At 41.7% G+C, this 22,471-nt stretch overlaps 1 protein-coding gene across 1 annotated transcript in view; it reads left to right on the top strand.

Moving 5' to 3' along the window:
* The window catches only part of rasgef1ba (RasGEF domain family, member 1Ba), a 30,391-nt gene extending 13,257 nt beyond the window's left edge, over positions 1 to 17,134 (top strand). Inside the window, exons 5-14 of the mRNA XM_073466075.1 lie at positions 1,435 to 1,650; positions 2,737 to 2,811; positions 3,799 to 3,894; positions 4,645 to 4,747; positions 7,221 to 7,300; positions 9,033 to 9,128; positions 12,066 to 12,161; positions 12,755 to 12,878; positions 13,972 to 14,044; positions 15,433 to 17,134. Of these exons, the coding sequence (XP_073322176.1) occupies positions 1,435 to 1,650; positions 2,737 to 2,811; positions 3,799 to 3,894; positions 4,645 to 4,747; positions 7,221 to 7,300; positions 9,033 to 9,128; positions 12,066 to 12,161; positions 12,755 to 12,878; positions 13,972 to 14,044; positions 15,433 to 15,457 (984 nt within the window). The 3' untranslated portion in view covers positions 15,458 to 17,134. The remainder of the gene's footprint in view (positions 1 to 1,434; positions 1,651 to 2,736; positions 2,812 to 3,798; positions 3,895 to 4,644; positions 4,748 to 7,220; positions 7,301 to 9,032; positions 9,129 to 12,065; positions 12,162 to 12,754; positions 12,879 to 13,971; positions 14,045 to 15,432) is intronic.
* Positions 17,135 to 22,471: the final 5,337 nt, after the last annotated feature.

Raw genomic sequence — 22,471 nt, 5'->3', positions numbered from 1 at the left:
ATTTTTTTTCTCCAACTTCATTTTTCTCCTCCCTGCCCTGCGCTCTTGCAATCACCCCTCGCCAAAAGCTGCAATATCCACAGAGCCACAGTTGATCGGCTGACATGCGAACGTGTCTGTTCATGTGCCATCACACCTATCACAGCCACATCACCCACAGACAGATCCATTAGTCACGCCCTGGGAAGTGAATTTCAGAAAGGATCCCGCCCTGGCTGTTTCCAGCAGAGTGATGAGAGTCCGCTCGTTTTTCCCCAAGTGCCTGAGCACCGCAAAGACGCCACACACTTGATTGCTGTCTAGGCACCGGGCCTCCGCATTTATCATAGGGCTAACTGTGTTTCTTCCCACCCTGTTGAACTGGAATCTTGTTTGTGGAACCCAGATTCTGCAGGCTGAATTGGCAGAAAGCTCAGGGAGGAGGGATGTGGTCATGAGAAAAGGGGCCTTGTCACCCTAGACTCTATTGGGCAGCTCATACTGCGGTATGGAAAGAGGCCACGAACAGGATCCTGGACCTTCACACAATAACACACAGTCTCCTTCTTATACACAAAATCAAACACACATGTCCTTCTTTCCTCCGCAGACCCTCTTACACAACTTCTGTGCTAAACTGTGTCAGTGAGGGAACAATTATCTAACAGTGGCCTGTTTTGACTCTAGGGGAGACTTCAAAACAGGACGACCTCTCGACCTCTGGGGCCAGGGAGCCAAGAGTCTCCCTCCTCTGCCTCTGTTGAGCTGAGAGGCCTTAATGAGCCTGGCAGGAAGAGGCTTGCATAACATTGCGAGCGAACTTCCCTCCAGTGCATGACCAAAAGGATGCTTTTGTGCAAAATAAATCCAAGAGGCATCACTTTTTGAGGGTCGTTCTGTGGTTAGGGCTGAGAGCTGGCATCGGTTTGCAGTCATTTCTGCTGACATGCAGTCGACATGTGCATTGTAAATTCCATTGAGGTTGTTATCACTCTCCAGTTAGGGTTTAACCCAAAATGCCTACAGCTGAGCTAAACAAAGTGGCTGCATGCATGCTGCTGAATAACACACTCAGCTCTCTTGTTCTTGTTATCTCTGTTAAAGTGTTTCTCCTGCTCTCAGTCACGAATTCTAATGGAAAAGTGATGTAACCGTCTCTAATAGCAGTGTCTCCATCTCGTTTCAAACCTGAGCAGAGCTGAAGAACAGGAAAACAGAGCATTAGCTCATGGTAAAAAGTTGGGGGTTATGTTGGGTTCCTCGGTGGTCCAAAGAGAAAATAAAATAAAATGTATGTGCTGGAACTACGTTGAAATATCATCGATCCTTTCTTCAGGTGTTCATTCAAGAATATGCTTGGATTCCCAAATGCAGAATAAAATAAAACTCTTTTGAAGCTCCTGAACATTGAGTTCTAACTAACTGATTATCTGTCCTTCTCCATCAATCCATCAGGTTTACAGGAAGGCGGTCAGCCAGATGAGTCAGGGCCTGATTAGGAGGTTGACGGTGCTCAGCCAGTACGAGGAGGCACTGGTCAAGATCAACGCCACGGCAGCCGAGCGACTGACGGCTCTTAAGGCGAAGCCCCAGGCGTCCATCCAGAGAGACATGCTGTCCATCTGCAACGACCCATTTACTGTCGCCCAACAGCTCACACACATAGAACTGGTGAGAGCAGTCCAGATGTTGGCGGACTTTTGTATATATTTTTTTTAATTAGATCTATTATTTTTCATTCCTTTTGAGTCAAGGACGAAGCCAATTGCTCTACTGAAATCTGTAGTTGAGCCCGACTTGGCCCAGAGGGCTAATTTTCATCTGTCTTATCTTTAGAAATCAGTTTAAATCATTACATTGTATCAATCATTTGTTGTGACATGTCAAACCAAATTAAGATGTAAATATTATCCTCCAAAGAACAATCAGAAATTCTGACCTACAGGCGTATTGGCTCATGAGCCAAAGAAAACATGCATGTGAGAGAGGGGGGAGCTGACACGTATGATGGATTAGAAATCACTGCGGTGGTCGGGGTGAACCGAACGCCACACATTCGACCTACCACAGCATTGATTTATAAACTGCAGTGTTTGACCACAGCTTTATATTCATTACATGGCAGTTTTCCATTTAAAATAATAAAATAATAAAGGTTGATCAAGGGTTTCTTCAAAGATCCTCAAGATAAACTTCCATTTGCTTGTTTATATGCTAATTTTTTCTTTGTGCTTTAAAAAACTGAGTGCAAACTCCAGGATTTCTGACAGAAGAAATGTTTTTATGCTTGCATGAGTTGGAATAGTGGACTATCACAAAGAGAAGATGCATTAAAACATGGTGAAAACTTATTTTTCAAAGACATCTTGGAGTGTACACACTCTTTTCTATTGTAGTCAAAGTATTCATCTCCTTCTGCAACTTTGCTCTACCAGATAACCCACAAAATACAGTGTTGTTAGCTGTAGCATGAAATTACAGCTGATAAAAACATGATAAAAAACCATGTGGATCAGTGGAAACAAATTTATTTATTAAAAAAAAGACACATGGGATTAGAGATACCATGATAGTAGTAGTAGTAGATAGTAGATAGACAGTGTTTCCCAAGCATGGTCTTCACTTGGGCTTCGAATGACTCTTCGAATGAAAGTGCTCATTTTGAGAGTGATGCAACCTCTTGCAGAACATTCATCAACATTCACCGAACTAAAGATGAACACAAGGAGCTGATTTTCCCCTTTTCTTCCTTTTCAGGAGAGACTGAGTTACATTGGACCTGAGGAATTTGTCCAGGCCTTCGTCCAGAAAGACCCTCTGGACAACGATAAGGTAACGTCTGCATTCCTTTTGTAAGAATAAACTGGCAGATAATAGAAGTATATACAGTGGTTATGCAACATTTTTTTGGCTTAAACCCTGCGTGCAGAGGTGATCTGTCTCCGTGTGGTGTGGGTTACAAGTGAGACGACCTAGTTTCTCTTCCAGACGGATGTTGAGTTTACACAACACAGAGACTGACCGCCGCACAGGTCAGAGTGAGGGCAGGTGATTTGTAGACTGTAGCAGCAGACTAAATATCTGCCCGTCACACACACGTTCAGAAGCACACACTCAGACACACCTCACCGACAATTTCCTCAAATCATCCCGATGTCTGGATTGGATGGGCATGCATGCACCTCATCTCCTAGCAACCGCTGCTGCCAAGGGTTTGTTTTGGGAAGGGGTGAGTGAGTGTGAGTTTTTGAGTGTGTGTGTGTGTGTGTGTGTGTGTGTGTGTGTGTGTGTGTGTCTGCCGATGGTTTCTCTTGTCTGGCGTTCGGCTGCTAGGCAACAGCCCCTTTTTGGAAGCGAGGTGACATGGGGGTTAAGGCTGCCTTTGTGCCTCAGGCTAGCCTGCCTCGTACCCCCAACGAGCCACTTTGAAAAGATGGGAATAACTCTGTGCGTGTGTGTGTGAGTGTGCGTTTGCATGTTAAAATGCGACGTGTCCAGCGGCGGGAAATACTACATGGGGCAGAGTGGCGTAAGGCCAAAGGAATGTGTGGAATTAGATCAAGAGGAATCCACACAAAGGACCAGCATGCATAATGTGAATAAGATTGGCCACTATTGTGCTTATAGAGGCAGAGTGAAGTTGAGCGTGATACACGGGTCCGCTCAGCCCCGAGTTTATTTTTTATGCCCAGTGATGCATTGACTGTGGAAAAAATAAAAAAAGAAGCAAATATCAGCTTCATTTTTCCAGTTCAGCACTATTTTTTTGCTTTGCAATTAGCGTAAATGCTAATTGAAAGTCTGTTGTTGGTGTTGCAGAGCTGCTTCAGTGATCACAAGAAGGCCAGCAACCTGGAAGCTTATGTCGAATGGTTCAACAGACTCAGTTATCTGGTGGCTACAGAAATCTGCATGGTGAGTAATGAATGTTAAGTTCAGTCTCGAATAAGAAAAATGGAAAAAAAATGAAATAAAATTGGGGTTCAATTGCTTATTCTCTTCAGCAAGGTGACAAATCAACAAATGCTTGATTTCCCCCAAGATATTCAATTTGAAAGGTTAAAAACAACATTTGAGAAGCCCTGAACAACAAATACTCGGCATGTGTTGCTTGATAAATCGCTTGAATAATTAATTGATTAGCCAAATTGTTGTTGATTAACTCGCAATCAACTACTCATTTCAGTACCTGAATCTGTCTGCTGCTGAACACAGCAGGAGGCAAATTCTGCTTCACCACCACATGCATGAAATGAGTGCCAAAAAGGATTTATCACCTTGGTGATGCATTCAAATTGCTTATTTTGTCTGACCAAACTGTATTCAAGATATAGTCAGTTTACAATTATGTAAAACAGAGAAAAAGCTGGAAATTTTCACATTAGAGAAGCTGGAATCAATACATGTTTTCCACTTGTGCAACAATAAGCCCAGTATTGTTGGTTTACTCATGTACTGGTAAATTAAGTGTTCTCCAGGATCACCCGGATAAACAAAAATCTGTTTTATGTCACCAAACCCCACAAAATGTCCTTTAAAGTACAAGCAAACAATATAATACACTTTCAAGTAAACATCCTGATTCCTGACAAACACATTTAGCAGACAGTGCAGTCAGTCCTGAGGGCTAATGCTGACTTTTAATGTTCTCCATTTTGTTAACAGCCTGTGAAGAAGAAGCACCGAGCTCGGGTCATCGAGTTCTTCATCGACGTGGCGCGCGAATGCTTCAACATCGGCAACTTTAACTCCCTCATGGCCATCATATGTGAGTTGATGTTCTTTTGTCTTCCCTCTGAGATACTAACTTACTTTTTGGGGGAAACCTAGCCACCGAAGGTTTATAAAGATGTCATCGATTCATATGTCAGTGGTTTAAGATAATGTTCAGCCGAATAGAAATGATTTGCACCAATGAGTGTCACATTTAAATTAAAAAAAACTGTTGTCGTTTTCATTTGGACTCTACACTTGTTCCATTGGGTCTGCGTTCCCGCACAGAGCCTTTTCTCTCGGCCGTCAGTAAATCTGATCAGAGTAGTAAATGCAGTTTGTTGTTCAGTGAGTATTTCGTGCAGCGACGTAATCTCCCCCTGCAGCAGTAACCTCTCATGACTTTGTCCCGGTTCATTTCCAAGTTGTGTAATTTGCTTGAGTCTAATGATATCAGTGAGACTCGTCAGCGGGGGGAATGCAGAAGCAGTTCATGCAGATAATTGTCTCAATAGAATTTAATCAGGTGGAGGGAAACTCAAGTTTTTTTCTGGTTTACTGCCGTTGAAATTTGACTGCCTGTATTTGCCCTGATGAACGTGAAGTGACCAAAAGCTTGACTTTACGGTTAATTACTCGAGTTGGACCCGAGTGTGCAGAGGCCAAATCCAGTTGCAAAATGTCATTGTTTAGTTGGATAGCCAGCAGCACCAGTGCTCCAAAGCTTAGAGGAGTAGACTTACAGCTGAACGGTTGCTGGTTCAATCTAAAAAAAGAGGACTTTCCCTCTTAGCCACTTAACCTCAAACTGCTCCACTGGAGCTGCTCAGTGGGCAGCAGATTAGACTCTGGTTTTACTGAGCAGCCTCAAGGTGTCAGTGTGCGTAAATATGTTCTTTAAAAGATGACGTTAGTCTAAGCAAAGACTACATAAAGTAAATAAAGCCACACTTAGAGCCCTAAAGCACCTCACAGAGTTTAGAGACCTCAGTGGAGGTCCAGCCGACGGGCTCCAGGTATTGTTCAGAGGAGAGGGCATCTGGTCATCCTCACAGGCCCGAGGGGTGGAAGATGTGTGTGTCCAGAGCAGACGGGGGGGGCAGCTGGAAGAGGACGCAGAACAAACCATCCAGGCAGATGGTCAGCACTGACCAGAGAGAGTGTGAGGAGGAGGGAGAAGAGAGGATGGGGGAGGCAGAGAGCAGAGTAGAGTGAGAGGATATCGGAGTGCCAGCTGTTCTCTGTCTTTCCCCACGGAGAGAAGAGAGAGAGAGAACGCCACGGGCAAATCCATCCTCCACCAGGGAACCCACAGGGTTAGACAGTGTGTTAGTGAGGTAATTAAAGGGTTAGTTCACACAATTAAGAAAAGCAAATTTTCTTACTCGCTTTAAGCAGGCAGTTTTTTGTTTTTTGGTTCAAGGTTTTGAGATATCTTTGTCTGCGATTTCCTCCTTCTGGAAACAGAAGAGACAGAGAGACACACAGACCACAAATGGTGTAGTCTAGTATAGGCCCTATATAATAGATAAAGGAATCCAGGAACTAGACATTAACCCCCGTATTCATAAAGAACAGAACCCTGCTGGATCTCCCAGATCAGTAAAGACCTAAAGTGTAGACGAATATCTCAAAAACTTGAGCAAATGAAACCAAACCAAAGTGTTTTTTTTTCTTGTGTGTAATTTGGCAGGACTGACCCTTTAAAGATAAAAACATCACACTCTGTCATTGTCTCGTCTTTTGCTCCTGCAACATTGTGCCGCTGATGAAAAGGAGAAGACGACAACAATATATTAACGTCCTCATAAAGGCGAGAGTGTGTCCTAGCGGGGCGACTACCACAGCTAGCACCTGTCCTCACACACACATAAACACACACTGGTGTCTTTGTGAGGGGATGGAGCCATTTCCTATGCGAGACACGCTCTGACACACACTCTCACACATGCCTCTGCAGTCGGACTTTCATTCATTTTGGCCCCACGGCGCTTAAGTGTCACGTTAAACTCAAACTGCCTCCTGGGAAGTGGAGTGAGTTCAGGAAGAAAATTAGGTTTTCGATGGGTCTGGTTTTATATTTCTGTCTGTGCAATTCTTTTGTTTACTCGAGGGTTGTTTTGTGTTGTCGTGCTGCTCTGACGGTGACCCTCGGTGCCTGAACCTGCACCACACACACGCACACACACACACACACACACACACACACACACAAACACACACACACAGAGGATTACCATATGGGAAGCAGAGCTCTGGGAGGGGAAACGAGGCGTGTGTTAACTCCATTGTTCCTGTGGCCTTTTGCCTCGCTGCATCAGAAGAGACAACAGGAGAAAGAAAGAAAAGGGGGGGTGGAGGGGCGTCTTAAAGGATGACTGTCGTGGGAGGAAGGGTGGGTGGGTGTGTGTGCGTCTGTCTGGCTGAATGGGAAAATGCCATGTGTTCATGCGATCACGTTTGGGTGTTTTCTTGGATGCGCGATATCTCTCTCATTGTCTTCTCTGCTTGTTGTGTCCGCTTTGCAGCTGGGATGAACATGAGTCCCGTGTCCCGGCTCAAGAAAACCTGGAGTAAAGTCAAGACGGCCAAGTTTGACATCTTGGAAGTAAGTTTGCATGAAAAGTTTGAAATTTGGAGTCACATACGGTTGAGTAACTGAACAAATGTGAATACAGTGTTTTGTTCTGCAGCACTTTAAGGAAAAAACACTGATTTCCTTCCACCTAAAATCTACACTTTAGAACATTTTCCATGTCGTCTCTCTCTTTGCTTTTAACTGGCGGACAGCTCCTGTGTGCCCACACATATTAGCAGCTCTGTCACTGATGACTAAGCGTGTTGTGGGAGTGTGGGGGAGCTGCTGCTTTTGTCAGTGCATTGTTGGGTCAAATGTAATGACAAAGACAGATAAGCACTTTAAGCTTGAAAGCCCTTGCAAACGTGGATCTGAGTGGGAGAGCAGAGACTCGTACAGATACACTGATAGAGAAACACCATACAAATCTGCTACTTTATGGCAGCGTAATTGAACAAGTAAAGACTTCTGCAATTACTAATCAAAAAATTAGGCAGTTCAGAAGCATTTTATTTTACTTTACAGGGAACATGTGACAAACTAGCTCAGGTTAGGCCAAAAAATATACAACTTTCCCCCCGTTTCATACAATAGCTCCTAAAAAATCACTTTGTGGCAGTTAAATTTGTGATAATTATAAAGAAAATACACAATCCTCTATACATACATCAAGAGAAATGAGGAAAAATGATTATTCTTGCACAAAATGTGACTAGAGTAAGACATCATTAATGGAAATAAAACAAGCCAACCTGACTGAAGTGATGAATCCTCTGGGATGAAGGCAGGTGCAGGCAAAGGGAGTCCAGCAGGTGGTAAGCCCCAGAAGTTGAGGCGTTCCTGGGATACAAAGCACATACCACCCCCTCCCTTCCCTGTGGTACCTGAGGAAACCCCAGATACCGCAGCGAAGACGCTCTCTGAGCCCAACGGGCCTTCAGTCGGCCCCTTTGAAAGAGGAGATCTGAGGTGGAGACGAGTCAGGCGGGGACCCACTGTGGGATCTGAAAGCTTTCAAAGACTCAGTTCTTTAGGTTCCCTTCATGTCTCAGCGGAGTTCATCTCCATCTTTCTCCTTCTCTTTGTCAGTCGCACACCTCTTCACCCCTTTACTCGTTTGATGATTTCCTTTTACCCTCCTGTCTCCTCCCTCTGAGCCTTATTTGAGGTGAATCCTGAACTTTCTGTACAGGAGAGTCATAATTTGATGTGATGGCTATGTGAAGCTGACGTTCTCCTCAGTTTGTTTGACATCTCAGACCATCAAATGACCTTAAAGGCTTATTTCACAACAGTTTGAGTTACTGAGTTACAGTGGTGCGCCACATGGGTTTGTTTACAGGATGGAGGTATTTAGTTTGAGGAAGTGACCAATTTCATGACCTTTTTTTTCTGTCAGTATGCAATTTATGATTATTTCTAAGCATTTATTGTAGAAAATTTCAGATTAAACTATCTCAGAGGCCAAGGTGACATCTTAAATTTCCTGTTTTATCCATCCAACAGTCAAGGTTCATACAAAGTCTGGAAAGTGTGTGCTTGTGTTCTCTGTTTTCAAGGTTAGAACACGCTTGAATTTGAAAAAAGAAGGCTGTTTTAGGACTTTATTTTTGTCATCGCATGCTTTCTTCTGTAACACCACAGTGATGTGTTGAAGCGCAGTGAACAAAAAACAAACTGGTTTGCAGCTGCAGATTCTTAAAAATGGAGGCTTAAATAAAACGCTGTGAGTACTCAAAAACTGTATTCTTTCTCTCCGTAGCACCAGATGGATCCTTCCAGCAATTTCTACAACTACAGAACAGCGCTGAGAGGAGCCACACAGAGATCGATCACCGCCAACAGCAGCAGAGAGAAGGTGAGGCCTCAACAACACAGTGACACACACTGTAGGCTTATCAGTTGATAAGATGTGTTCATAAGAGATGTTTTTTTCCCCCCGAATTTGATGAAAGATCTTTAACCTCATCGTTTGGTTCATGTGTAGTTCAGCTCTGAGGAGAGAAAACTAAATTTACACACCGACACTTAAAGAATAGCTTGTTGAATAAAGGTTGAAATTCAAACAAAACCACCACGACTCAGCAATCAAGTCAAGTTTTTGAAATGGTTTCACACTAGTCCAGTCAATCGCACTTAATGAGGTCTGCAAACACTTCTTTTGTAATGACACATCCAGTAGCTACCATTTATATAAACCCAAAAAGTTTGAACATCTGCTCTCCAGATTTTGGTTTATGTTTCATACTTTTGGCCAGAACTCACATCCAGAGCCACTTACAGTGAATAATCAGGGGGTTTGGTGTATGCAAAAGAACTCTCGACAGCTGCTGGAGGAACCAAAAGTGACCGCTCAGTTTCAGAATAAGCACTCTGTCCGCTGGACCGCCCTGAACAAAGTGTTGCTGACGCATGTTGGAGCAAAGACCCTTTGAGCTGATTACAGTTATGTAAAAGTTGAGATGGTTATCACATGACATGACAAGCATCTTTAACTACATCGAAGTTGAAGGAGCGGAAGGCCAAGTAGGAAAACAAACCACAGCGCTGTCGCTCGCTGTGCCTCGTTATCGTCTGGGAGCCGCGCTCCCATCGTGTTTACAGACAGCATCAGCAGCTGTAAACACGAGCGCAGCGGTCTTGGACGAGGGACAGCGGTTGCATAACAGCGTAGCCCTGAGGGGACGCAGAGGTCGGGCTAAAAGTGGGTCAAGATATGAGAAGGGTCTTGGTTTCCTCCTCGTCAAACATGTTGTGTTCTCCTTGACGAGGGAGGGAAAAGAAAACACAGTCGCCTGCCAGATCACATAGTGTTCTCTGCTGCTTCTGGAGGCACCCGCCCTGCCCGAATCTGAACCAGCGCAGAGCTCGTGGGCTGCCAGACGTTAGTGGTTAGCCTCTCCTCATGCATCACATGTTGAATAATGTGTGACAGAGTGTACCGACAATATGTATCTGGCTCCCATTTGTGTTTTTTTGGAGCTCAGAAATGCAAACATACCCGGACAAGAGGTCGGGGTCATGAAACGGAAAGTTCCCAAGAAGTCCGGCATGTTCTTGCCCTTCTGGCCTCCCCTTATATAGAGGGGTGGGGGAGTTGTTTATGGTCTCCTCTAGGCATCCACAGCGCTGTTGACTTTGTCAGAAGATCAACAAAGGCAGCATTCACGCTCAAATTTCAATCCTGTTGTGCTGTTGTTTTGTTCTTTGCTGTGAGGACAGAAAGACTGAAAGGATCCGGGGTTGTTGCTGTTAACTATTGGCTTGGCATAACATTTTAACAAAATGCCAAACAGCTGATCTAAGGCAGATGTAGTGTATCGCATGTTTATGATTGACGCAAAGACATTTTGCAATGAAGAATGCGTGAAATATTCCAGTTTACACCCAGTTACACCACCTGATGTTAACTTGGACAATGAATTATAGATTCCAGAAGGAGGTGTTTGGAGAGAGAAACACCCCCCACCCCAAAAAAGGAAAGAATAACATTGATCAGCTGTTTTCTAATCATCTTTTGAAGAGTGAGTGAATAGATTTCAACAGCTTTTAAATAGACGCATCCTTTACAGTAGTTTCTAGTCTTTGCTACTGATCCCAACCTGGCGCCCTTCTGGCTCCAGACCCTCACCATCCCAGATGTGTCCAGCTGTGAAAACGACTTCCTCTCTGCTCCTGTTGGGCACTTCACCTCTAAAAACAGAACATGTGTGTACAGACGTGTGTGCATGCATGACTACAGTCGCTTGTAAACATCCTGCCCCTCCAGACCCCTTCAGAGTACACTGTGTGAGCAGACTTTCTGGCTTCACTGACATCTAGTTAACTGGTTGTCAGCTGCACCCACATTTTGTTGTAGGTGGTGTGGTGGTGTTTTTTATTTTTCACACAAATACGCTTTCAGTGCGAGTCAGCCAAGAACAGCGTTAAAGAGAAACACATCAGATGGATTCACTGGCTTGGCAAAATGACTCTATTGTGGAAAGAACTAATGAGGAAAGGGTGGTGCGGTTTATTCAAGTTCAACCCCTGATGGCTAAATGGTACAAACTGCTCAGTCTTCTGCTTTCCCTCTGGTGTTTCATCTTTTAAAAGCTCCACCATCATGAATGTTTGATAATCTTGGGTGAGGATGTGTTGGGACTGTTTTTTTATAGGTCACTGTGCCAGATTCCAACAATCTCTCGACACACAAGAACCAAAGTGGTGTTTATTTATCAGCAACTGACAAATGGCAGATTTAACCAACCCAACCTGCCAGTTTGATTTCCTGATAGTTGATCATGTGCTAGGGAAGAAAGAAAAAATCCCACCAGTATAAAATTCACAGTTTTTTTAATGTAGTCTGGTGCCTCTTCCCGAACCTTGCTCCCCATCAACATTGATGTTAGTGGCGAGACATGCAGTGACCTGAATTATTGTAGGAGGGTAGAGATGAATTATTTACGGGACTTCAAAGGGGAATTCTGCTCTGGAAACTCTCTTCTCCATTTTTTGTTGGGTTTTTGTTTTTTGTTTTTTTTCAGCTATTAAAGGTTGTATGTATACCTGCTGCTACAGGCCTGTAAGAATAGAAATCAGTGGGTTTCTTTTGATGAAAATATGTTCTTAATCAGAGCAGAAGAGGGTCTGCTTTCCCAGGAAATGAACTTAGAAGAGATCCTCTTTGTCTATTGTAATCCGTATCCTTTGAATCGATGTTTATACAGACCACACACCTTTGAGTCATGTGGAAATCCCCCTCCGTATCTTCCCATTGAAATGAAATCCCTTTCTCTTTCTGTTGTCTCTGCAGATTGTCATCCCTTTCTTCAGCCTGCTCATAAAAGACATCTATTTCCTCAACGAGGGCTGTGCCAACAGGCTGCAGAACGGGCACATCAACTTTGAGGTAAAACTGAATTTTGAATTCCCCACCGGGAGTTCCCCCGGCAACCGATTACAACAGATTTGCTCTTTTTTTTCCCACAGCTGACTTCTTTATGTCAGAAAACGTCACTGTAATTACTACACATGGCAACCAATCTGGTGCTATTTTTTTTCCACTTCCCTAAAGAGTGTTACAGAATGAAGAAGTCAGACTTGAGTGTGTAAAGTCCTGCTGTGTTTCCATGGAACAAATACATTGACCAGTGACCAAAGACTCATAAGTATTTCCACTGGTCTTGGGTCACAGTTTCACTGAATCAGACACTATTTTAAGGATCTATTCTATCCTGGGGAATTGCCCTGCCCTATTATGACTGTCATACAGTATATTTGAACACATTAACAACAGCTACTATAACCACAGTGTAATATGTTAGGTCACTGGGCAGCTTCAGTGGAGCACTACAAGGTTATGAACCTTGCTCAAAGGCAGTGTGACAGTAATGTTCAGATTAAATACATAATAGTCAACTGTGCGTACAATGTGTAGTATTGACCCTTAAACATTCCCTCTGAATATTAACCTGTAGCATCTGTTTTTGTATTAAATTTCAGAAATTCTGGGAACTGGCCAAACAAGTGAGCGAGTTCATGACCTGGAAGAAAGTGGAGTGTCCGTTTGAGAAGGATCGCAAGATCCTGCAGTACCTGCTGACGGCTCCAGCATTCACTGAAGATGGTACGTTTATCAATGATGGAATGAATGATGATGTACGACGGTTCAGGGTTGTTAGATGCTTTAATATTTTCGAAACGACTCTTATTAACTCTCTGGGCTGGAGTTAGATGTTCAGATTGACACCACCTCATCGTCTGTATGCTAAATACCATACAGACATTAGCGTGCCAGTTAGCCTAGCTTATCATAAAGACTGAAATTAAGGGAAATGGCGGATCCAGGACTTTTTTTCCCTCGCTTTTTTTTAACATTGTAAGATCGTACATTTTTTGAGATTTTTGTTAATTTCTCAGGGGGCTGGTAACTATAACTAAGTACAAAAGAGGACTGTTGGGCCTTGGCGGAGGTATGCGCTCTACTGAATGCCATTGTAGTAACTAAAGAAATCATGTTAATACAAAAATTATACTGAAAATAGCTGATTACTGTCAGTAATAGTAGAGTGAAGGCTGGGTGTGGACTGAAACAGTGATTTGGATATGATGAATACCAGCAGAAAACACAGTGATGTCTTCTGGCTCATTGTCCTTGACAAAATATAGCAGAACGAAGACAACAGGACGACTGTCTTGTCGGCCTCAGCCTCAGATCCACACACACCTTGTTATCACCTCTCATACCCGAGCAGTGCTGATAGATTGGGTCTCCTTTAATCCACATCAAAGTCGTGTGTCACTGGCTCCGGCTCTTATCGCCGCCTTATCAGAGAGGGACAGGGAAGTCTGTGAAATCCTCCTGACACTCAAGTGCAATGACCCAACTGACCAATCACATTTTCTACAGCTAACACTATCATCCACTGGTGACATCCTCCTGTCAATCAACTGGATATAAACAGAGAATCAGAGTGGAAGCAGGTTCATTTGGGATCAAGCTTTTAATGATAAAAAAAGTGATGAGTTTCCATTTGAAATTAGAAAAAGTCATACAGCTGATCTGCAGGAAGCAATAGTGACAACCTTAGAAATAGAGTAAAAGTAGAGTTAAAGACTGATTAAATACTTTAATGCAGGAAAAAGACAACTAAATTATCAGAGCAGTTGAAAAAATGATTCTGGAGAAGCTAATATTTTTTTTTATTTTCTCACTTTAGCGCTGTATCTGGCTTCATATGAGAGCGAAGGCCCTGAGAACAACATGGAGAAGGACAGATGGAAGTCTCTGAGGTGTGTATAAAACCCCCCGTCTCCTTCTTAGCACACACAAACACACAGTCACCCTCAGGGATTTGGAGTCTTTCAATCACGGCTGTCACCCCACGTCCCCTCCTGCCTCCCCGCTGACCACGCAGACCCAGAGGGATGTAGGTCAGGCGCTGATGCTGACCCGCACGCTATTCAATAAATGCATTAAACACACACACACAGGTGCTCATCATTCTTTTTGTCACACCATCGCTTGCTTAGACGCACGCAAGAGGACATCAGTCATTTTCACACAATTACATCCTTAGACACACACACAGACACACCGTATCCCCTTATCACACAGCACTGGACGTGTGTGTGTGAGAAGACGGATGAGAGAAAATGGTCTTTGTTCATTCGGCTCTAACTCGCGGAAGAAAGCCCCAGAGAGCTGACGGAGGGACGTTTCTTCTCGCTTCAGCATCAGATGCTCAAGTTTAATAGACACAAACTCAGTCTGAGGACATCTGTTTTTTCGTGTGAAGAGTTTTAGGGTTACAGACACAGAGAGTAGATGCTGTTCGATGCTGTTTATTTATCTTTCCCTTCTGATTAAAATTTCTTCCCCAAAAACTACAAAGTGCATCTTTAATGCAGGTTTAAAAATATTTTAAAATGTAGTAAGAAAGATTATATCTTCAGCCTACTATAGTGTAAAATCTCTTATGGAACAGAGCTGTCTGGAATCGTTTTGACCTCATCCAAACCCAGTCTACCCACAGTTTTACTGAAGAAATAGATTTTTTTATTTTTACAAAGACATGCATATCACATGGAAGGAAAAAAGAACCCTTAAAGATGGAAGCTCCAAAGTGGAAACACGGGACGGACATGTAAAAAATAAAAACATTATTTAAAGACGGTGAACATGTGATTCAAAGCTGACAGTCATGCTGTAGGTTGCCAAAAACTGACCCCACACACACCCAGCCACCCACGTGTAGACACATGAATCAGATCTGCTGGAAGGGGTCACAGGTCACAGCAGGTTTTGGACCCAGAGTCCTGCAAGTGTTGGGTTAAACCCAGCCAGGGTGAATCCACTTAGTGTGTGTGTGGTCACGTTTTCTGATCGCCTGCCAACACTCCCCTGCATCCCCCCGAGCTTCGCCCTCCGCTGCGACACGATCTGTCACTTTTATTCTAGCCAAGCCGCGTCAGCAGAACGTGCTGCTCGGCTCTACAGACTGTCTCTCTACACACACATACATCACCCCTCGAAATCCACTGAATACAAACTGTTGCCGCAACACAGATTCTGCTTTTAGGATAGTTAAAATGAAACAAAGCATTGTTCAGCTGTGATGGACCTATGCGTTAGTCTCAGGCGTTTGATATTAACAACTGTTTCTGGCCTCTCTCCACAGATCCACTCTGCTAAGCAGGGTCTAAACTTCTAAACGGAAGAAACCAGAATGATGGCAAACCTGACAAGCGAGTCGTGCCCTGCAGACGCCGCTGTTGTCCAAACAAAGTATCCCCATGTTGGAAGGGAAACGACAATCTCTACTTTGGCTGGCGAGGATCTTTTGTGTTCCCCCCAGCTTCAGATTTCTATTAAGCTCTGCTTTTCCTTACCCTCTTGCTCTTTGTGCTGTATATTTCAGGACAGCTGTTTTTTTCATCTCTTTGTATGACTTTGTAGTCTTTTTCTAAAAAAAAAAAAAGAGAGAAATGCTACGAACCCCCAAAGTCAAAGCCACAGTGCTTTTTCTTGTGTGAAGCATTTCGCCCTGCGTTAATGGAGTCGTTGGGGTTGTTTGTTCCCCCCACTAGTTTTCAACAAGTTTTTCTTTTCCACTGAAGCTACAACGTTAGCTGCTGGTTGGCTAACTCAACAGAAACGCTACACTGCTGGTTCCGTAAGCCAGCACTTTGTATGGAGAACTCAAACGTGTCCCGCAACACTGTCGTTTATCATTAAGCTAGCCATTATTTGTAGTTCGGTCTCTTTCCTTTTGTACGATACCCGAGTATGTCTCACTTCATGTTTTTGACAGTTTTGTTATTTGTGACGTGTGAGGAAAAAAATGCACTGGCTGCAATTTAAAGAAGATGTAACTGAGTTTTTGTTTGTTTGTGTTGTATAAAGGTTTGTGATTTTCTTCAGCAGGAAGCAACACTTCCTTGTTGTTTATCTTTGACACACTCAAGGCCTCAGTATGCTTTGGATGAATTAAGGCGTCATTAAACTTGAACCAAAGTGTTTCTCGTACGGTCTAACAGCATCTGAAACCTCGTTCTCCCACACCTCTCTGATGTAGGGATTGAGGTTTAAAAAGCTGTCGGATGCTCTGACATCTTGACTCTTCATGTGAAGCACACTGAGGCCTTTAGCAGTGAGCTTAAATGGAAGGTGTGATGATAGTGTGTTTCCTGTTGTTCCTGATAATCAGTGTTAAAATAGCCCTCTGCTGCTAAGATAAGCCAGGATGCGGGCTATTATTCATACTTTCACCTTCTGTTCCCGCTCTCGTGTAGACAGTGTGTGGTTGTGCTGCCCCCTGGTGGTTCAGTTAGAAAAGTGAATGGGTTTTGTGTCATTGAATAATGTGAACTGAGGATTTCTGTTTGAACCCTACACATGATAAATAATATCCTTTTTATGTTTTTATTTTTCATATTATTAAAAAGTAAAGTTTACTCCATATTTGTTTTATTTATAAAGATATTTGTGTAGTCACATTATGTCCTCATGCCAATATTTACCATTATTTTATTGTTATTTAATTTTGTACTAGGTACATAACATGCTTAAGTAGTCCTCAGATATTGGCTTAACTATGTTTTTTTGTTTGTTTTTTACACAAGTTTGTATGACACTTATTTTCCAAGGGTACTAGCTCAGAGTATGAAGTTAAATCTGTTTGACTGATGTGTGCTTTACCTTGACTGCTCCTCCCTCAACACCGAGTGCTGTTGTGGGTTATTGTGTACATACTGTGTTTCTTTTTTTCCTCCCTGTGTTCACTCATTTGTATTTGGAACGTTACAATGGAATAGAGGAACCATTTATGAATCAGTTAGTAGTGTTTAAAAAGAGAGTTAATAAAAGAATGTTTAAAAATATTACTGACTCTGCTGGTTTGTTAAATGCTTTGGGCATGGAGTTTTATTTTTGACATGCGGGAACACTGTATGTAATAAAACAATGGGCTCACTTACTCTCTACGACTGAATATCACACCAAGTGGGAAATGACCTTCAAAATAAATGTGATTATGTGTACTTATTATTCAGTCAAATACACATTAATTTCCTTTTAGTATATTTGAAATGAATATTGATCCCATGCTATATCACACAGCACAACAGATGGAAATATGAAAGTTATCTCTACTAACATTACCAACTGTTAAATATTCTCAATTTACACACACAAATATTTATCAGAGAGATGAAAAACAAATTTGTGTTTGATATTTAGGAAAAGGGTAACAGAACATACACCACATACGTTAAAAACAAAACAATATGCCTAAAAATGTCATTTTCCATCTCATTCATATTCAGTGTCAAGTGTCACATTTAAAAAGGGACGATATGCAAACATGTTGCCACCTCTCGAATTCATACACAAAACAGGGGACAGTATATCACCAGACTAACCGTTAACTGCAGCTAACTTTAGCTGCCGATAGCTAGTTGGCTCAATTAGCCATGCAGCTAGCGGTACGAACTGGTGTTATCACTGCTCTCACGGGAGCTTTGGACCGGGTTGGGCCGAGGCTAGCTGGTTAGCATGCTACCTTCAATAGATATCTCTGCGACACAATACATAGACGCCATAATGTAAAAAAATGTTATTTGTTTTAGCTTTTTTAACGTTGTCAACCAAACCCAGGATTCTTACATCTTGCACCTTTAATGCACTTTTTTTTCTTACATGTTGAGTCAATGAAAGTACCTAAATATTAGATTTATTATAGGAGACAGAAAACAATTTGAAATGCATTATCTTTATGTATATAGGTGAATATTGAACACTTGAAAAACACATTATGTTTATGTTCCCCCTAACCTTCTACGTACTAATTGAATTAACATATAAGGTTTATAAGTATGTTGTGTATAAGTTTGCATTAATTTAACTTAATCAGACGTGATCGAAAGGTTTTGCTTTAAATGTGAGACTTTATATTGAACTTATGTCATAAAGTTAGAAAATGTACCTATAATGTCACAGATTTTAGACAAATTATTATTGTCATTATCATTATAAATGTAATTATTATATTATTTTTTAATCATTTTCATTATTATCATTACACTTATTGTTATTGTTATTATCAGACTGTAGCTCAGAAAGGAAAAAGTCAACAACGAGTTGGAAGGAGATGCTACTGTTGGTTTTTTACTATATCTATATCTATATATAACTATATCACACAATGGTGAATGTTGTTTTCAATGACCATACATAACAAAAGAAAAAACAAACATTGTTATTACCATTCAGCATGTGTAACTGGATGCCCTATGATCTGCATATACTGAGCAGCACCACTTCTAACATCATGAAAGGTTCTGACCCTCTGTCCAGAATGCTGCTATCGTTCCAACAATTCAGCTGAGACACTATTTTGTCTGCCTAGATGAATTCTGGTGCCAATTCAGGAAACTTCACTTAAGTCATGCATCAAAAAGTTAAGCGCACTAGGACTCCGTGAAGAGAAAAATGGACTCACCGGAGGTAAAATGCCTCACCTCTCTGGTCCCTTTAGTATGACGCATCACAGACTGACTGGATTGTGGCGGGTTACAGCACACAGGAGCAGACTACAAGAAAAGAAAAAGTCTAACAGAGAGCAGCTGAGGCTGGAGTTAACACAGTGTCTTAAGTGCATTCACAATCTTAATTCTTAAAAAATATAAGCTATTAGGTAACACAAAGTAACACGCAGACAAACAAAACCTAGACCTGGAAAATCAGCCAAAGAGAAACAACCTTATTGAATGTAGACAAGTTCTGTCTCACTATAATAGAGAGAAAACATATAGCAGAGGAGTAAAAGTTAAGTCATTAATTTGAAGGTAAATCATAAATACGGAGGGACATTATAAAATGCTATGTCAGACAAAACAACATTTTAACCATCCACATTTGATGAAGTAATGTGATTATGATTTTTCTGTTGATGTTGGAGTTTACTGCATGAAGGCAGAAAACAAAATACATATTTGGCTCCACCAAGTGACCAAATAAAGTCAGTGCAGCTGACAGTGTTTGTAGCTGATTTACACTCATGGCAATCACACAATTGACAGAGATCTGACTGTTATAATAAAGTGAGATAAAAAGCTTTTAAAATGTAAAACAAACAAACAAACAAACAAAAGATTCTCGTGCAGTCACATCAGATTTACCATCCTGCTAACATGCTGTGAAAACCACCAGGCTGGCCACAATGTCTATCAATTTAGGCTTTTTGAAATATCTCAGAGCTCAAGGTGACATCATCCAACTCTTCCAAGTCCAAAGGTTTTCACTCAAAGCTACAAAGTCACACAGTAGACCTGTGTGACAGTATGAAAGCATTACGTGGACATTTTACTTTAAAAATGCAAATGATTTTTCTGATGATCTACTCCTCAGTTAGTGACTGTGATAGTTTCAACTCTGATAGAATCAGACTTTCATCTAAAAATATTTTTATCAGATATAAAATAATAATCAGTAGCTGATAGTCATGGTGATGATGACGTGTTGAGCTGCTCCTATAAAAGCAGGAGGCCACAGTTTTAATTTCATTCTTCACCTGAGCGCCTACAGGAGCTGAACTCTTGACAAGTGAAACTTTTTTGTCTTTTATAAAGAAGAAAAGGAGTTCAGACGAGACACGAGGAGACGAAAGGAGACAGCACGCATTATGAACTGATAGTCACACATTTCCTTCCCTCGTATCATCCTATTTCAATGGAGAAATATGCGTTTATTTGATGTTGGTTTGACGTTATCAGAATGGATCAACTAATAAACCCTTCATGTGTTCACCACATTGCTCATGTTATGAACTGTTTTCCCTCTTGTCTGTCTTTATTTCCAGATGTGTCCTCATCTGCGGCAGCGTCATTGACAGCCTGTTGTCCTGAACATCACCCTTTCTGTCATCACACACAGATCGAGTTAGTCGTCTTTCACAAAGTCTGTTGAAGTTGAAGACAACAATAACATTATTTGATCTTTTTATTATTATTTTTGATCAATAAATCTCCGGAAAAGATATAATAAGTTTTGTCTGTTTAGTCAATTGATGAACATCCTCTGTATTGGTGTTAAATTGTCATTCTGGGCACATGCCTCGGGCCTTATTACAACTCAGGGGCCCAGGCAGAGAAGAAAAGAACTGACTACACTAAATAATGTTTAACATACTTATTTACACACACACATATCAACATTAAAATGTTGTTTTTTCTTTTAAATAAACAATCTAAAAGAACCTCTTGTCTAATTTTAATGTTTAAATATGTATACCTAATATGAAAACTGCAGCCAGAACATGTACGTTATGTTTCTGGTGATGCTATCCTGTAACATCTAGAAGTTTAAAACTCTTGTGCTGTTGCTTCTAATCTAAATCTCACTATGAATAAACATTTGGACTGATTGTTGTCTTGCAGCTTAACCATCTATGTACTGTGATATCATGTCAGCTTACCAGTCCTTCAAGATCTTAAACACTGTGAACAACCATGAGGAAACACGTGTAAACATGAGGAGAAAATGCAAATGACAAACAGAAAGGCAGCTGGCTGTCAGGATGAACCCCTGACCCTCTATCTGTGGGGTTGCAGGATTAAAAACTGAGCCAACAAACTGCCAAAACAAAACAGTCAATTCTTTCAACTAACACGTCTTCTGCCAGAGTGCCCTTAAGCACGTCACTGCAGCCATATCGAGGCATGAATTACAGAGTGAGCTGAAGGCATTCAGTGTAAAAATGTTCGCTCATTCAAAATTTGTCCTCAGATCGCCTGCCATCCTCTCAGATTTCCTCTCAGGTTCAGGTTGGGGGTCAGTGACCTGGATTATTTTGCTGTGGTGTGAGTGCTGCAGATGAATCAGCTTTGGCCACCTGCCATTATTGTTCTGTGCCTGTCAATAAAATGTGCTGCTAGCCAGGCTGCTCAGGCCAGCGTCACAGACAAACACACTGGGAAAACCAATTAATCATTGCTGAATGTGAAGGCCTACAGCTTTGGGTCTAGACTTTAGCCTGTCCAGAAGAAGAAAACAAGCATAACACGATCACATTGAGACCAAGAGAGGAAAGTAACAGTTGAAGCAAATTGCACTAACATTTTTAACCATCTTGTATCATCTCTTTAATCCGTTTTACTCATTTGCAGCTGCTGTAGTGAATATGTTTATACTTGCAGTGATGACATTGTTTTGGTTTTCTAGCCCACAACTTTACAGTTTTAGCTCACTTTTTACAGCTTTTTTAAACATTTCTTACAGCAGTAGGCCACTGCTTGGATCAAACAAGCTCTGATACAGAAACATGACTCCATATGAATCATGATGTTGCACTGTGTCTACTGAAAGTGTAGCTGTATATTATATAATATTTCAGATGCTGCATTTTTATCCTGCTCCACTGCCACCAAGTGGCCAAAACACAGCTTTAAATTTACGTAAACAGTTGTGGCCACATACTGCAGTCATAGGATGATGCTAGATGCCAAAAGCTTAACAGTAGCACAAGTACAGAAGATTCATTAAGTTAGTGAAGGGACACAGTAATGTCACACGGCAATATCCATCAGAAGTTTGACGTTAGCTATCATTAGCCGCCATAAGCTACTGGTCATACCACACCAAGTAGATTAAATATGTAGTAGCAGCTAAACTACTGAGTGTATTGGCTTGATAAAAGTTGAGTTTCATTTCATTTGTAAGAGGAAGAGAAGTGTTATTTCCTCTTTTAAATTTAACATGCCCAAACTTAACAGGAAGCGCCCTGAAGCGCTTCTGATTTATTATTTATAAACATTTGGTGATATTTTACAATAAGGTAAGCAAAAATGTGGGGAGCTACAGAGGTGGCCAGAAACAAAGAAAAGAGCGACGTTGGCGTCACCAGCGGCTTTCTGAAAAATCAAGAGATTTTCAAACTTTTGGACCAGCTTCACAAAAAAGGCGAAGCTCTGTTAAAAAAGGAGCTGCTGCAGACAATTGAAAGAAGAAGCTGGTGCTCAGAAAAAAAAACACCATGTGGACACAGGCCCTAAATGTATCACATCTGTCTGTGCACTGGTGCCCTTTTCATTGTTTCGCCCCTCAGACAGCCTGAGCTCGCCACTGGCGGGATAAAACCTTTTCACATGCTTGTACTTGCTGTTGATGATTTGACAAATCACATCTCTGGTTTTCTTGGTTAAATAAAAGTTAATAAATGT

Source organism: Pagrus major, chromosome 5, assembly GCF_040436345.1.
Source record: "Pagrus major chromosome 5, Pma_NU_1.0".
In the NCBI taxonomy this organism is placed as follows: domain Eukaryota; kingdom Metazoa; phylum Chordata; class Actinopteri; order Spariformes; family Sparidae; genus Pagrus; species Pagrus major.
Note: the sequence above shows the minus strand (reverse complement) of the source record. Positions and strands in the feature narration are given on the sequence as shown.